The 15,915-nt window shown below is 51.6% G+C and overlaps 1 protein-coding gene across 5 annotated transcripts in view; it reads left to right on the top strand.

The window, feature by feature from the left end:
- Positions 1–15,915, top strand: part of ubr4 (ubiquitin protein ligase E3 component n-recognin 4) — a 99,227-nt gene that overhangs the window by 67,094 nt on the left and 16,218 nt on the right. For all 5 annotated transcript variants that reach the window (XM_061259204.1, XM_061259206.1, XM_061259205.1 and 2 more), the window contains 17 exons: positions 787–877; positions 1,482–1,566; positions 2,516–2,643; positions 2,901–3,030; positions 3,832–3,989; positions 4,108–4,217; positions 4,793–4,934; positions 5,208–5,289; positions 6,378–6,551; positions 7,041–7,162; positions 8,040–8,237; positions 10,493–10,573; positions 10,998–11,085; positions 12,186–12,313; positions 12,881–12,988; positions 14,189–14,308; positions 15,345–15,535. In XM_061259204.1, coding sequence (XP_061115188.1) covers positions 787–877; positions 1,482–1,566; positions 2,516–2,643; positions 2,901–3,030; positions 3,832–3,989; positions 4,108–4,217; positions 4,793–4,934; positions 5,208–5,289; positions 6,378–6,551; positions 7,041–7,162; positions 8,040–8,237; positions 10,493–10,573; positions 10,998–11,085; positions 12,186–12,313; positions 12,881–12,988; positions 14,189–14,308; positions 15,345–15,535 — 2,136 coding nt within the window. The remainder of the gene's footprint in view (positions 1–786; positions 878–1,481; positions 1,567–2,515; positions 2,644–2,900; positions 3,031–3,831; positions 3,990–4,107; positions 4,218–4,792; positions 4,935–5,207; positions 5,290–6,377; positions 6,552–7,040; positions 7,163–8,039; positions 8,238–10,492; positions 10,574–10,997; positions 11,086–12,185; positions 12,314–12,880; positions 12,989–14,188; positions 14,309–15,344; positions 15,536–15,915) is intronic.

Raw genomic sequence — 15,915 nt, forward strand, 5'->3', positions numbered from 1 at the left:
TACACACACCTGTACACACCTGTACACACCTATACACACACTCACACACACCTATACACACGCCGGCATGAGGGAGGAGGTGCGCCAGCTCGTCTGCCTGCTCACCAGGTACAGAGCCCCTACACACACCTGTACACACTCATATACACACACACACCTGTACACACTCCTATACACACACACACACACACCTGTACACACTCATATACACACCTGTACACACTCACACACACACACACCTGTACACACTCATATACACACACACACATTCACACACACCTGTACACACTCATACACACACCTATACACACGCCGGCATGAGGGAGGAGGTGCGCCAGCTCATCTGCCTGCTCACCAGGTACTGCGCCGCTACACACACCTGTACACACCTGTACACGCCTATACACGCCTATACACACACACTATACACACACACACACTCATGCACACAGAGACACCAGGTATGGAGTGCCGCACCGTGGCTAGTGAGCGTGTGTGGTACCACTACACACACACGCTCATACATACAGACACACACACACACACACACTCACGCACACACGCGTACATATGTATATACATACACAAACAGCACCCGCCCACACACACACGCGCGCGCACACACACACACGCACACAGACACGCACTCCTACTCATACTTCCCTACACATATAAGTACACACACACTGACGCCCATACACATACACACACACACACATACCATAACACACACCCTGGGTTTAATATTCTCGTCCTCATATGAGCCTGCCCTCTCCCCTCTCGCAGAGACAACCCTGACGCCACGCAGCAGATGAATGACCTCATCATTGCCAAAGTGTCAGCAGCACTGAAAGGTCACTGGGCCAACCCTGACCTGGTATGTCCATTCCGCATCGTCACCCCGTTCACACAGTGAGGGCCAGGTCTGTGAATGTGAAGAATGAGACTACGCCCTGCTGCAATGCCTGGGGAGAGCCTGTGAATCAGTGTGTTGATGGGTTTCAGATTCCCATTAGCAGGCAGAGTTATGCTCAGTGTTGAGTGGGTGGAGTTTGCCCTGACATTTATGGGGCGACATGGCTCAGGCAGTAAGAGCAGTCGTCTGGCAGTCGGAGGGTTGCCGGTTCGATCCCCCGCCCGGGCGGTGTCGAAGTGTCACCTAACCCCCAAATGCTCCTGACGAGCTGGTTGGTGCCTTGCATGGCAGCCAATCGCCGTCGGTGTGTGACTGTGTGTATGAATGGGTGAATGAGAAGCATCAATTGTACAGCGCTTTGGATAAAGGCGCCATTTAGTGGGTGGAGTCTGGAGTTTAATGAGTGGGTGGGGTATTGTTTGATAAGTGGGAGGGGTTTGAACAGTGGGTGTGGCTCTGATGAATGGGAGGAGTCTGAAAAGTGGGTGTGATGAATGGGAGGAGTCTGAAAAGTGGCTCTGATGAATGGGAGGAGTCTAAAGGGTGTGTGTGTCTGTGTCCCCAGGTCAGCAGTCTGCAGTACGAGATGCTGCTCCTCACCGACTCCATCGCCAAGGAGGGGGGCTGCTGGGAGCTTCGCCTGCGCTGTGGTGAGTCCGAGAGCCAGAGTACCACAGCGTCACCGCGGCAACGACCCCTCTACAGTCCCCACATAGATCTACTGCTGCCTAACCCTGTACAGACCCCACACAGATCTACTGCAACCTAACCCTGTACAGACCCCACACAGATCTACTGCAACCTAACCCTGTACAGACCCCACACAGATCTACTGCAACCTAACCCTGTACAGACCCCACACAGATCTACTGCTGCCTAACCCTGTACAGACCCCACACAGATCGAATGCAGCCAAACCCTGTACAGACCCCACACAGATCTACTGCTGCCTAACCCTGTACAGACCCCACACAGATCGAATGCAGCCAAACCCTGTACAGACCCCACACAGATCTAATGCTGCCTAACCCTGTACAGACCCCACACAGATCTAATGCAGTGTGGAAGTAAGGACAACAATCGTGTGCCATGGATGGCCAACAGTATGCAGGTTTTCTTTCCAACCAATCACTACACCTGCTGATTTCATCAATTAGTTCCCTCCTCTCTGGTTGAAGGTGTGTTACAGCCATTGGTGAAATCAGCAGGTGTCGTTCTAGAGCCATGGTCATTACACATTTCTAAAGCAGGGTCCGTTGAGGTTCTAGAACCACTGTAATTTAAGCGGTTCTAATGCATCTTAAAAAGCTAGAGTTCTAAAGTGGTTATTTCCTTCATATTATGTTACAAACCAGTTCTGCTGGTTCAAAACTGTCATTGCATTCTTCAAAAGCTGTTTTCATGCCATTGAAATTAAATGCTGTTCTTTATCAGAGGTGGAAAATCCAGGTTCTGAAAGTGAAAGTCCTCCCCAGTCTGTTCCAATCACCTCTGCCCTTTATGGAGTCCTAAAGCTGCTGTTGTGTGGTTCTGTTCCAAAGCTGTTTTTGAGCGGTTCTAAGGTCACGTTCTCCGTGCGGTTCTCTCCCCGGCGTGCAGCTCTCAGCCTGTTCCTCATGGCGGTGAACATCAAGACCCCGGTGGTGGTGGAGAACATCACCCTCATGTGCCTCAGGATTCTGCAGAAGCTCATCAAGCCTCCCGCTCCCACCAGCAAGAAGAACAAGGTGCGCGGCGTACCGGCTAATGTGCTAACGCCCAGCTACTGGGATTGCCAGTTAAACGTAGCCTGTGGCTAACTGGGCGGACCAGCTAACGTGCTAATGCCCTGATACTGGGATTACCAGTCAAACGTAGCCTGTGGCTAACCTTCCCAACAATGCACTGCCTGGCATGTTGTGACTGTTTTGTGGCGTGGCCCACAGATTATGATCAGGTGTTTAAAACATGCATGTTAATGAGCTCTTAATTCGTTGTTTATCAGGACACCGCCGTTGAATCCCTGACGACGGTGAAGCCCTACAGCAACGAGATCCACGCCCAGGCCCAGCTCTGGCTCAAAAAGGATCCCAAGGCCTCGTACGAAGCCTGGAAAAAGTGCCTTCCCGCCAGAGGTGAGGGGGCGTTAAACGCTCACTGTCCTCCATCTTAGATCCGGCTGTCCTCCATCTTAGATCCGGCTGTCCTCCATCTTAGATCCGGCTATCCTCCATCTTAGATCCGGCTGTCCTCCATCTTAGATCCGGCTGTCCTCCATCTTAGATCCGGCTGTCCTCCATCTTAGATCCGGCTGTCCTCCATCTTAGATCCGGCTGTCCTCCATCTTAGATCCGGCTATCCTCCATCTTAGATCCAGCTGTCCTCCATGTTAGAGCCGGCTGTCCTCCATCTTAGATCCAGCTGTCCTCCATGTTAGATCCGGCTGTCCTCCATCTTAGATCCGGCTGTCCTCCATCTTAGATCCGGCTGCCCTCCATCTTAGATCCGGCTGTCCTCCATGTTAGATCCGGCTATCCTCCATCTTAGATCCGGCTGTCCTCCATCTTAGATCCGGCTGTCCTCCATCTTAGATCCGGCTGTCCTCCATCTTAGATCCGGCTGTCCTCCATCTTAGATCTCAGAGATCTCAGGGGTCGGTCCTCTACAGCAGGGGTGTCAGATCCTGTCCGTCAAAGTCTGTTGTGGGTGCAGGTTTTTGCTTTAACCCAGCACTAAGACGCCTGTTCATACTAATCGAGGTCTTGATTGAAGGCCATGATTAGTTAAGTAGTTGAAGCAGGTTTCTCTTAATGCTGGGCTAAAACAAGAACCTGCACGCACACCGGCCCTTTTCAGATGAGATCAAACTGCTCTACAGGGCTGTGTGCTGATTTGTGAACGCGGGGTAAACGGTGGTTTTTATTGGCCGTTTCCAGGTCAGGAGGGCGTGTCGAAGCCCCTAAACAAGACGGAGGTTCGCAGGCAGTACCTGCTGGAGAAGTACGTGTGGAAGTGGAAGCAGTTCATGAGCCGGCGCGGGAAGAGGACCTCGCCCCTCGACCTCAAACTGGGCCACAACAACTGGCTGCGGCAGGTAACGCACGTTCCACAGCGCCCCCTAGCGCCCGGGGGTGTCACTGCAGCGGGGGGAGGTGGTCCACTCGCTCCGTTCCCCCGTACTGACTCCCGCCCGCCCCCCCCCCCCCCTCCAGGTGCTGTTCACCCCAGCCACCCAGGCGGCCCGGCAGGCTGCCTGCACCATTGTGGAGGCCCTGACCTCCATCCCCAGCCGCAAGCAGCAGGTGCTGGACCTGCTCACCAGGTACGCCCGCGCTCAACGACACCAACGCCACCGTCCGTCTGAGGCCACCTGGCAGCCCAGGGCTGTGGTTACACAGTCCAATCCAAAGGAGGGAGACCTTCTCATTAATAATAATAATAGTGAATAATTCCTTGCCTTTACATAGAACTTTTTTGATACTCGCTTAATTCTGCTTATGCAGACCTCAGCACTGTTTTCACAGTGGAAAAAGTTGGAAAGTTTCTCACGATGAGCTGATGATCTGTACTTTTTGAGTCTTTATTGGGTTAGATTGTTGGGTACGTAATGGAAGGTTTATTTGGGCGTAATACAGCGTTAACACAGAGCGGGGAAAAAAGCAAGTTATCTTGCAGTTGTTCACCATCACACATGGGCAGTGTCTTGAAATGGAATGCTTGTCTCAGAGAGGATCAGTAGACTTGCATAACTACGCATCCTCATGGCGTGTCGTACAGCGAGGCTGAAGTGGAAGAGGAGCTGATGGTTGAGCTCTTTGGTCGCGTAGCGTCCTGTGGGGTCTGTGATTGGCTGAGGCTTGGTTTGCGGCGGTCACGTGACCCGCGTGTGTTGTGCAGTTACCTGGACGAGCTGAGCATCGCGGGGGAGTGTGCGGCCGAGTACCTGGGCCTGTACCAGAAGCTGATCAAGCCCGCGCACTGGAAGGTGTACCTGGCCGCCCGCGGCGTGCTGCCGTACATCGGCAACCTCATCACCAAGGTAACCGCGCGCTACTCCGCTGTCCTAAACCGCTGAACCGTTATTTTATTTTATTCAGGTAAATCCCGGTGAGATCGAGATCTTACTTTCAAGAGAGACCTGATTTACAAAGAATAAAATAAAACTAATCTGAAAATGTACAGTGCCATTTAAATAACTTAATGCCAGTAAATAAATTAAAAATGGCAAAATAATGAAAAATAGGACGTTGTTAGAGTGTTTGAGCGACGCCATTGGCTGTCTGTCCTAACTGTCGCGGCCTGTCACTCACAGGAGATCGCACACCTGCTGGCCCTGGAGGAGGCCACGCTGAGCACAGACCTGCAGCAGGGCTACGCTCTGAAGAGCCTGACGGGTGAGCTGGCCCTGCCCCGCCGTGCGGAGGGAGGCTCCCACACCCCTACAGCCCCACAGCCCCACACCCCCACACCCCTACAGCCCCACACCCCTACAGCCCCACAGCCTCACACCCCTACAGCCCCACACCCCTACAGCCCCACACCCCTACAGCCCTACAGCCCCACACCCCTACAGCCCCACACCCCTACAGCCCCACAGCCCTACAGCCCCACACCCCTACAGCCCCACAGCCCTACAGCCCCACAGCCCTACAGCCCCACACCCCTACAGCCCCACAGCCCTACAGCCCCACACCCCTACAGCCCCACAGCCCTACAGCCCCACAGCCCTACAGCCCCACAGCCCTACAGCCCCACACCCCTACAGCCCCACAGCCCTACAGCCCCACAGCCCTACAGCCCCACAGCCCTACAGCCCCACAGCCCTACAGCCCCACACCCCTACAGCCCCACAGCCCTACAGCCCCACAGCCCTACAGCCCCACAGCCCTACAGCCCCACACCCCTACAGCCCCACAGCCCTACAGCCCCACAGCCCCACAGCCCCACAGCCCCACAGCCCCACACCCCTACAGCCCCACAGCCCTACAGCCCCACAGCCCCACACCCCTACAGCCCCACAGCCCCACACCCCTACAGCCCCACAGCCCTACAGCCCCACACCCCTACAGCCCCACAGCCCTACAGCCCCACAGCCCCACACCCCCACAGCCCCACAGCCCCACAGCTTATGTCACGCACTTCATCAGCTGTCATGAGTTGGCAATGTGGAAATCAGCCTTGGGAAATTACAGATCCATGAGTTAACCGCCACCTGTTCTCACTTTAGACACTGATTCGCGTGTGAAAACTGTGTATAACTTATCTATAAGGAGGAGCAGTTACATTAATGGTAGTAGTAGCTGTAGTATTTTTAAAATAAAATTTAAAAAGTAGTAGTAGTAGTAGGGTTGTAGTAGCAGTCGTGGTAAAACAGCTGTGTCTGTGGTTCTGTGGTCTGTATTTGTCTGTGTCTGTGGTCTGTCTTTGTCTCTGCGCTGTCTCCTGACTCTAACCCCGCGCGTGTGTGTGCGTCTAACCCCAGGCCTGCTGTCGTCCTTCGTGGAGGTGGAGTCCATAAAGCGGCACTTTAAGAGCCGTCTGGTGGGCACGGTGCTCAACGGCTACCTGTGCCTGCGCAAGCTGGTGGTGCAGCGCACCAAGCTGATCGACGAGACGCAGGACATGCTGCTGGAGATGCTGGAGGACATGACCACAGGTGAGCCTCCGCACGCACAGGTAACGCACCTGTGTGAGCCTCCCTGACCCTGTATCTGCACGCACGGGTAACGCACCAGCACTGACTCCACACGCACAGGTAACACACCTGTGTGAGCTTCTCTGTCCCTGCGTCCACACGCACAGGTAACGCACCTGTGTGGGCCTCCCTGCCCCTGTCCTCTCACCTGTGTGAGACACACTCTGCCCTGTGTGAGACACACTCTGCCCTGTGTGAGACACATTCTGCCCTGTGTGAGACACACTCTGCCCCTGTCCTCTCTCACCTGTGTGAGACACACTCTGCCCCTGTCCTCTCTCACCTGTGTGAGACACACTCTGCCCCTGCTCTCTCTCACCTGTGTAAGACACACTCTCACCCTGCTCTCTCTCACCTGTGTGAGACACACTCTCACCTGTGTGAGACACACTCTGCCCCTGCGTTCTCTCACCTGTGTGAGACACTCTGACCCTGCTCTCTCCCCCACAGGCACGGAGTCCGAAACCAAGGCCTTCATGGCAGTGTGCATCGAGACGGCCAAGCGCTACAACCTGGACGACTACAGAACGCCCGTGTTCATCTTCGAGAGGCTGTGCAGCATCATCTACCCTGTGAGTGGACACACACACACGCACACACACACGCACACACACACGCACACACACACGCACACACACACGCACACACAGACGCACACACAGACGCACACACAGACGCACACACAGACGCACACACAGACGCACACACAGACGCACACACAGACGCACACACAGACGCACACACAGACGCACACACACACGCACGCTGCCTTTCAGCTACTATAGATGATAATACTGAGAATTATTAATTATTAAGCGTGTTAGTTAGCAGCTCAGGTTATTGAGGTGATTGATGTGGCAGTTAAGTCACTGATCCTGTTTCAACCGCTTCCTCTTTCACTCTGCCCAGCCCTGTTCCTGGAGACCTGTCGTTCTGTGCTTTTCGTTTCAAACCTAATCTGGCATGTCTCATTCTACTAATTAACTAGAGAGGTCTCGAGCTCTTGAATGAGGTGCGCTTTGTTAGAGTTTGTAGTGAAATCCGACAGGTGCATCTCCAGGAATAGGGTTGGGCAGCCCTGCGGTAGACTCAAAAGGTCCTTACAAGCCCATATTCATGAAAGCACCGGTGTCAAAATCCAGTCCTTAGATTTAAAGGGTAGTTACTGATTGTACGGAAGCCTGTAGCATAGTTAAGGTTAAGGTACATGACTGGCCACGATACGATCCACACGGCTGTCAGGCCCTTATGTGGCTGCACTCAATTCCACACTTCCTTCCTGTGTGGGAGGAAACTAGATCCATCCCTCCTGCTCAGACCACCCCTCCCTCCCCCCTGACTCCATCTCTCCCTCCCTCCTCTCTCCCTCTCCCCCTCACTCTCTCTCTCTCCCTCCTGACTCCCTCTCTCCCTCCCTCCTCTCTCTCTCTCTCTCTCCCTCTCTCCCAGGAGGAGAACGAGGTGACGGAGTTCTTCGTGACTCTGGAGAAGGACCCCCAGCAGGAGGACTTCCTGCAGGGCCGCATGCCGGGGAACCCGTACAGCAGCAACGAACCGGGGATCGGGCCCCTCATGAGGGACATCAAGAACAAGATCTGCCAGGACTGCGACCTGGTGGCCCTGCTGGAGGATGACAGCGGCATGGAGGTACAGAACCGCCGCCGTGCGCTGGGTCCAACGCCCCACTCTGTGTGTCCTACGCCCACCCCTCTCTGTGTCCTACACCCACCCCTCTCTGTGTCCTACACCCCTCTCTGTGTGTCCTACACCCTCCTCTCTCTGTGTGTCCTACACCCTCCTCTCTCTGTGTGTCCTACACCCTCCTCTCTCTCTGTGTCCTACACCCTCCTCTCTCTGTCCTACACCCTCTTCTCTCTGTCCTACACCCTCCTCTCTGTGTGTTCTACGCCCTCCTCTCTGTGTGTGTCCTACACCCTCCTCTCTGTGTGTCCTACACCGTCCTCTCTGTGTCCTACACCCTCCTCTCTGTGTGTGTCCTACACCCTCCTCTCTGTGTGTCCTACACCCTCCTCTCTGTGTGTCCTACGCCCTCCTCTCTGTGTGTCCTACACCGTCCTCTCTGTGTCCTACACTCTTCTCTCTGTGTGTGTCCTACACCCTCCTCTCTGTGTGTCCTACACCCTCCTCTCTGTGTCCTACGCCCTCCTCTGTGTGTGTCCTACGCCCTCCTCTCTGTGTCCTACACCATCCTCTCTGTGTCCTACACCATCCTCTCTGTGTCCTACACCCTCCTCTCTGTGTCCTACACCCTCCTCTCTGTGTCCTACACCCTCCTCTCTGTGTGTGTCCTACACCCTCCTCTCTGTGTGTGTCCTACACCCTCCTCTCTGTGTGTCCTACACCCTCCTCTCTGTGTGTCCTACGCCCTCCTCTGTGTGTGTCCTACGCCCTCCTCTCTGTGTCCTACACCCTCCTCTGTGTGTCCTACACCCTCCTCTCTCTGTGTCCTACACCCTCCTCTCTGTGTCCTACACCCTCCTCTCTGTGTCCTACACCCTCCTCTCTGTGTCCTACACCCTCCTCTCTGTGTGTCCTACACCGTCCTCTCTGTGTCCTACACCGTCCTCTCTGTGTCCTACACCCTCCTCTCTGTGTGTGTCCTACACCCTCCTCTCTGTGTGTGTCCTACACCCTCCTCTCTGTGTGTCCTACACCCTCCTCTCTGTGTGTCCTACACCCTCCTCTCTGTGTGTCCTACGCCCTCCTCTCTGTGTGTCCTACACCCTCCTCTCTGTGTGTGTCCTACACCCTCCTCTCTGTGTGTCCTACACCCTCCTCTCTGTGTGTCCTACGCCCTCCTCTGTGTGTGTCCTACACCCACCTCTGTGTGTCCTACACCGTCCTCTCTGTGTCCTACACCCTCCTCTCTCTCTGTCCTACACCCCACTCTCTGTGTGTCCTACACCCACCTCTACACCCTGCTCCCTGATTATACAGCCCAATCCCTGAATGTCATACAGCTCCGCCCCCTGAATATCCTACAGCTCCGCCCCCTGAATATCCTACAGCTCTGCCCTCTGAATATCGTACAGCTCTGCCCCCTGAATATCCTACAGCTCTGCCCCCTGAATATCGTACAGCTCTGCCCCCTGAATATCGTACAGCTCCGCACCCTGAATATCCTACAGCTCTCCTCCCTGAATATTGTACAGCTCCGCACCCTGAATATCCTACAGCTCTCCCCCCTGAATATCATACAGCTCTGCCCCCTGAATATTGTACAGCTCCGCACCCTGAATATCCTACAGCTCCGCCCCCTGAATATCCTACAGCTCCGCCCCTCAGCAGAGTGCTCGATTTGATGACTTCAGCCGGTGGACTGCAGAGTGAACAGATCTGATCATGTAGTTAGGACTGTAGTTAGGGGTGTTTAAAGGGCCAACTCATTGAAAAAATTCTACTTTAATGGACAGTGAATGTTTTTCTGTATTCTCTTTGATACATGAGGATGTTTTCATCATGGAATGCACCTGGTGAAATGATTGAAAACTATGCTTTGAGTTAAGTTTAGGGAATTCAGAATTTGGTAGTATTAGCTCAGTGTTCTGTGTGTACATATAACTGTCTATAACTGTGAACTTGAATAAACTATTCATTAATTAATTCATTCAACATTACAGTATTATGTTGTGCAGGATAAAGAAAATATAAACATTCATTTTTATATTTTTTTACATGGAAGACCATGAATAATTCCACCAGCAGCAAGTTCCGTACAGCCAATCATGTTAAAGCCTGTCTGTGAGTCCTATACATCTCAACATGTGTGCACAGCCACCAAGGAGAATTACATTGCAGCGGTTGTTTAAACTGGTCTAAATGGGAGAAGATTTGTGAAGCATTATTCTCATTTAAGCTCTCTGTGTCTCCCCTCCCTTCAGCTGCTTGTGAACAACAAGATTATAAGTCTGGATCTGTCTGTGGCTGAGGTGTACAAGAAGGTGTGGTGCCCCACCAATGAGGTAAGCCCTGGCACTGCACTCAATACGCTTGATCCTCTTCTGTAGGCAACGGAAGACACGTCGTACTCTACTTCTAACAGAATTGAGATGAATGAAGTATTAAAAGTATTATATGTACTCTTGGTGTAATGTTGCATGGCTTTGTCTGTGTCCGTCCGTCTCCCTGTTTATTCTTTTATTCAAATGGCTTTATTGGCACGAATAGAGATTAACCATTGTTGCCAAAGTACATACAATATATAATGTAATGCACAATATTATGATACAATATATAATGTAATGCACAATATTATGCAGTATATCATATAATGCACAATATTATGATACAATATAATACGCTCTTGTTCACTTAATTTTTGAAAATGAAATTTGTGTAGCGGCATGCAGCATGTTTCTCCTGCTGATAGGTTGGTTTGTTTTCTAGGGAGAGCCAATGAGAATCATCTACCGCATGAGGGGTCTGCTGGGGGATGCCACCGAGGAGTTCATCGAGTCTCTGGACTCCACCACAGGTGTGCAGCTTAGTGCAGTTCACACTTTCTGATTCAAAATGGCGACTGCTCCCCAGCCTTACGCCAAGAACATTAAGTAAAACAATAACAACGTGGGCATCCACACTGATGAACGATAACATTCTGGAAATAGTCTGTCTGCTGTGTCGTCTGCCATTTCGAAGGTGACGCCCTATACATTTGAAGGGATTTTGATTGGCTGCCAGTGTTTTATCGTTCATGCAGCTGGAAAATATCTCTGTGAAAGTGATCCCAGCAATATTGCTTGTCACCTTTTTGTCGTTGGTTATGGTGTGTTGCCCGCCATTCGCTTGAGTTCGGAACGATTTTTAACACGACATATTAATAGTTACTGTTATCGTTCTAGTTATCGGTGTAGTGCCAACTCTGCCTTCTTTCCACCAGTGACAGAGTTAAGAAGTATGCATTCTCTGGCAGGCGAGGCAGTTGTTGGAGATGATTTAATTTGCGGTGGGCGGTGTGAGGCTTGTCGTGTTATTATGTCGGAGCTGGCAGACTAATACTTTGAGCCACTGCTGTCATTCCTGCAGTTGTCATGAAACTTGCCCTTAATTGTATGGTTGTTTTGACGAGCACTAAACCGGGCAAGATCGGTCATGTAGGACAAGATAATGTTTTTCTTATCTCCACGCTACATACGACGTTAGTCACTCTTTATCTCCCGTCTAAATTAAATAAGGATTTCACAATGATTTGTTTATGCGGTAAATATCACTTGCTATGATATGTTGTGGGGCGGCCTATCCTTTAAAGAGTACTATTCTTTTTGTAGCGCAGTGGCTAAATTACATGCCTGGCACCCGGAAGGTTGTTAGTTCAAGCCCCGGTTTAGCCACAATATCAGACGCTCAGCTGTTGGGCTCTTTGGTGAAGCCCTTAACCTTGCATTGCTCCAGGAAGGAATGTCACCAGTGTACTCTACTCTAAGTCTCTATGGATAAAAGTGTCACCTTTCATAATTACTATCATTACGATGATGTTGACGCTGTGCACAGTTTGACATTTGGGGGGAGAATCTTATGTGAAATGCCCTGAGGGGGTAACGCGTGTGTTAAGTTCTGGCCTGTCTCTGTGCGCAGATGAGGAAGAGGACGATGAAGAGGTGTACAAGATGGCAGGGGTGATGGCGCAGTGTGGCGGTCTGGAGTGCATGCTGCACCGGCTGTCCGGCATCAAGGACTTCAAACAGGGCCGCCACCTGCTCACTGTGAGTGGGACCGGAGTAACCCCCTCTTATCTGACCTCTGACCTCTGACCTCTGACCTTTGACCTCAACCGGGGGTGCCCAATCCTGTGCCATGAAAGGCCGAGAGTTTTTGCACGTTTTCAGTCCAACCCATGACTGCACCAGTTCATTTCACTGACTAACACATCTTCAACCAGTGAGGAGGGAACTACTGGGTGAGCTCAGCAGGTGTGGTGATTGGTTGGAATGAAAGCCTGCATACTCTGGGCCCTCTATGTCACATGATGGGGCACCTATGACCTGAACCTGACCCTAAACCACAGTATCAGATCTTCAGTCTTCCCTGCGGTGCGGTGTCCTCGTTGTGTGATTACGGTCTTAAATTACCGCCTTAAAATCCGTAGAGAGAACCGCATGTTAAGGACAAGCAGATTCCTTAGTATTTGTTATAAATCATGTGTCCTGCTTTTTGTGTATATATCTATGCCGATATGAACACGTTAACATCTACACGTGTACCTGTACTGGCACATTCACTCAGTGTGGGAGCAGCCGCGGATAACGGCCTCCCCCTGCCTCCCTGCACAGGTGCTGCTGAAGCTGTTCAGCTACTGTGTGAAAGTGAAGATCAACCGGCAGCAGCTGGTGAGGCCGGAGATGAACACGCTCAACGTCATGCTGGGAACTCTCAACCTGGTGAGCAACCCTGTCTCCATCCGCCGTACTCTCAGACCCACTGACCGTACAGAGGGGTCCCCTCCGGACAGGAGTCACCGAGGAGAGTGCCCCCCGTACAGAGGGGTCCCCTCCGGACGGGAGTCACCGAGGAGAGTGCCCCCCGTACAGAGGAGTCCCCTCCGGACGGGAGTCACCGTGGAGAGTGCCCCCGGGAGTTCCGCAGGGCTCTGCTCTCGGGACCCTTATCGATTCCGTTGTGCTCGCTCGGGGCCAGATGTTTGTGAAACCCTGTCTCGGGGAATTATCTGTGAACTTTTGTTTAACTTTACGGTTCTGCCAGGGCGTTGATTTCGGTCTCGTTTTGCAGGGACAACAGGGACACGATGTTTTCGCGTGAAGTTGAGAATACCTTCATACATACCATGGAACAGCTTAACTTGTTTCTTATTAAGAGGGAGAAATCTAATACCAGGTGTATCATAGTCTTCTAGAGAACTACACTATAAGACGACAGAGAAAGTTTAACGACCTGAGAGACTGAATGCCCTGACCCCATCATTGAATGCTTTCCATTGTTATGTTCTTCCTTCTCTGTTATTTTGTGTGTAATTGATAGGGGCATTGTCAGCGTGTGTGTGTGCGCTGTAGGCTCTGGTATGTTGTGTGTAAATGAGGGGTATTGACGCTGTATGTCTGTGGTCTGTAGGCTCTGGTATGTTGTGTGTAAATGAGGGGTATTGACGCTGTGTGTCTGTGGTCTGTAGACTCTGGTATGTTGTGTGTAAATGAGGGGTATTGACGCTGTGTGTCTGTGGTCTGTAGGCTCTGTTATGTTGTGTGTAAATGAGGGGTACTGACACTGTGTCTGTGGTCTGTAGGCTCTGGTATGTTGTGTGTAAATGAGGGGTATTGACGCTGTGTGTCTGGTCTGTAGGCTCTGGTATGTTGTGTGTAAATGAGGGGTATTGACGCTGTATTTCTGTGGTCTGTAGGCTCTGGTATGTTGTGTGTAAATGAGGGGTATTGACGCTGTATGTCTGTGGTCTGTAGGCTCTGGTATGTTGTGTCTAAATGAGCGGTACTGACACTGTGTCTGTGTTCTGTAGGCTCTGGTATGTTGTGTCTAAATGAGCGGTACTGACACTGTGTCTGTGGTCTGTAGGCTCTGGTATGTTCTGTGCAAATGAGCGGTACTGACACTGTGTCTGTGGTCTGTAGGCTCTGGTGGCAGAACAGGAGAGTAAGGACAGTGGGGGGGCCTCGATTGCGGAACAGGTCCTCAGCATCATGGAGATCATCCTGGACGAGGCCAACGCGGAGACCGTGTCTGAAGACAAGGTAAAACAACAATAACACATACGAATATTAAAACAATATGAAGCTACCAGCAATAAATTAAACCCGATACTCCCATTTAATAGCAGTTCTGGCAAGTGCAAGACACACGCGTGTCATCGGATTTGGTCACCCAAAGAGACTGTAGTCGGAGAGAAAATTAATGAGCGATAACACTCTTTAAGCTTTAACACATTTTATTTGCAAATAGGAGAGATTAACACGCACTTATTCAGATGTGCTATAAGTCTCTAAATATTAGACTCAGAAAACAGCTTTCGTTTAGCTCCATATGACCTTCTGGAAAATTCCCCATCCTTGAGCCAAACAGGTGTGAGGGAGGTTTCTTTGCGTGTACGCACACGCGCGCACACACACACACACACACACACACATACACACACACACACACACACACCCCGCTAAAAATGTTTTTAATCAGGAGCAGCCATGGCCATTTGACACTGGCTGTACTTGCCCTTGCATCAAGCTTTTGGATACATATATTCTGCAAGTACACAACTTTTCAGCATGTAATAGATTGATACACACAAGCAAATGAATATAAATGAGTGATTAACAAATGAATACATAGCGATGAACTGATGAATACATAGTGATTCAATGAAAATGATTAGTACATAGTATTTATATTAAACATGCCAGCCATAGTAACCAAACAGCTCAGTTTAAGGTCTTGCTGTAATTTGTTCCATTTAAGGCACGCATTGCATTTGAAAGCCTTTCTACTCAGTTCAGTGATAACAAGAGGAACCCCTAAGGCGAGCCCCTCTTGGGGTCTTGTATGGCATTCTCTCGCTCTGAACTGTAGTAGTGATGACCGATAAAGTCGAAGCTTCTTTTCTGTAAATGAAAAGCAAGCAGTGAGAATTCATTGCATAGGTAATAGTTGCTGAAAGTCGGCATGATGCAAATGAAATGGAAAAAGTCCTTCACACGACAGTGCAGTGGGAGGGGCGTACTCTCAGGCCTTGTCCTTTGACCTCTGACTGGATTTACTCATATGCCCGTCTCCCAGGGTAACCTGCTGCTGACGGGGGACAAGGACCAGCTGGTGATGCTGCTGGACCAGATGAACACGCCGTTCGTGCGCTCCAACCCCAGCGTTCTGCAGGGCCTGCTGCGCATCATCCCCTACCTGTCGTTCGGCGAGCTGGAGAAGATGCACATCCTGGTGGAGCGCTTCAAGCCCTGCTGCAGCTTCGACAAGTACGCCCAGAGCCTGGCTCCACCAATCACAGCTCTACGCCCAGAGCCTGGGTCCACCAATCACTGCTCTATGCCCCCACCACTGCCCCTGGGTCCACCAATCACAACTCTATGCCCCCACCACTGCCCCTGGGTCCACCAATCACAGCTCTACGCCCTGCCCCTGGGTCCACCAATCACAGCTCTACACCCCTGCCCTAGTCCACCAATCACAGCTCTGCACCCCAAGCCTGACTCCACCAATCACAGCTCTATGCCCCCACCACTACCCTCACCCCCTCCAACCATTACCACACCAATCACATCACGATATTGGCACGCCTCCGCGCCTGATCTGACCAATCACAGCGCTGCACATCACAATATCCGCACACCCCTGC

Source organism: Conger conger, chromosome 10, assembly GCF_963514075.1.
Source record: "Conger conger chromosome 10, fConCon1.1, whole genome shotgun sequence".
Taxonomy (NCBI): Eukaryota; Metazoa; Chordata; class Actinopteri; order Anguilliformes; family Congridae; genus Conger; species Conger conger.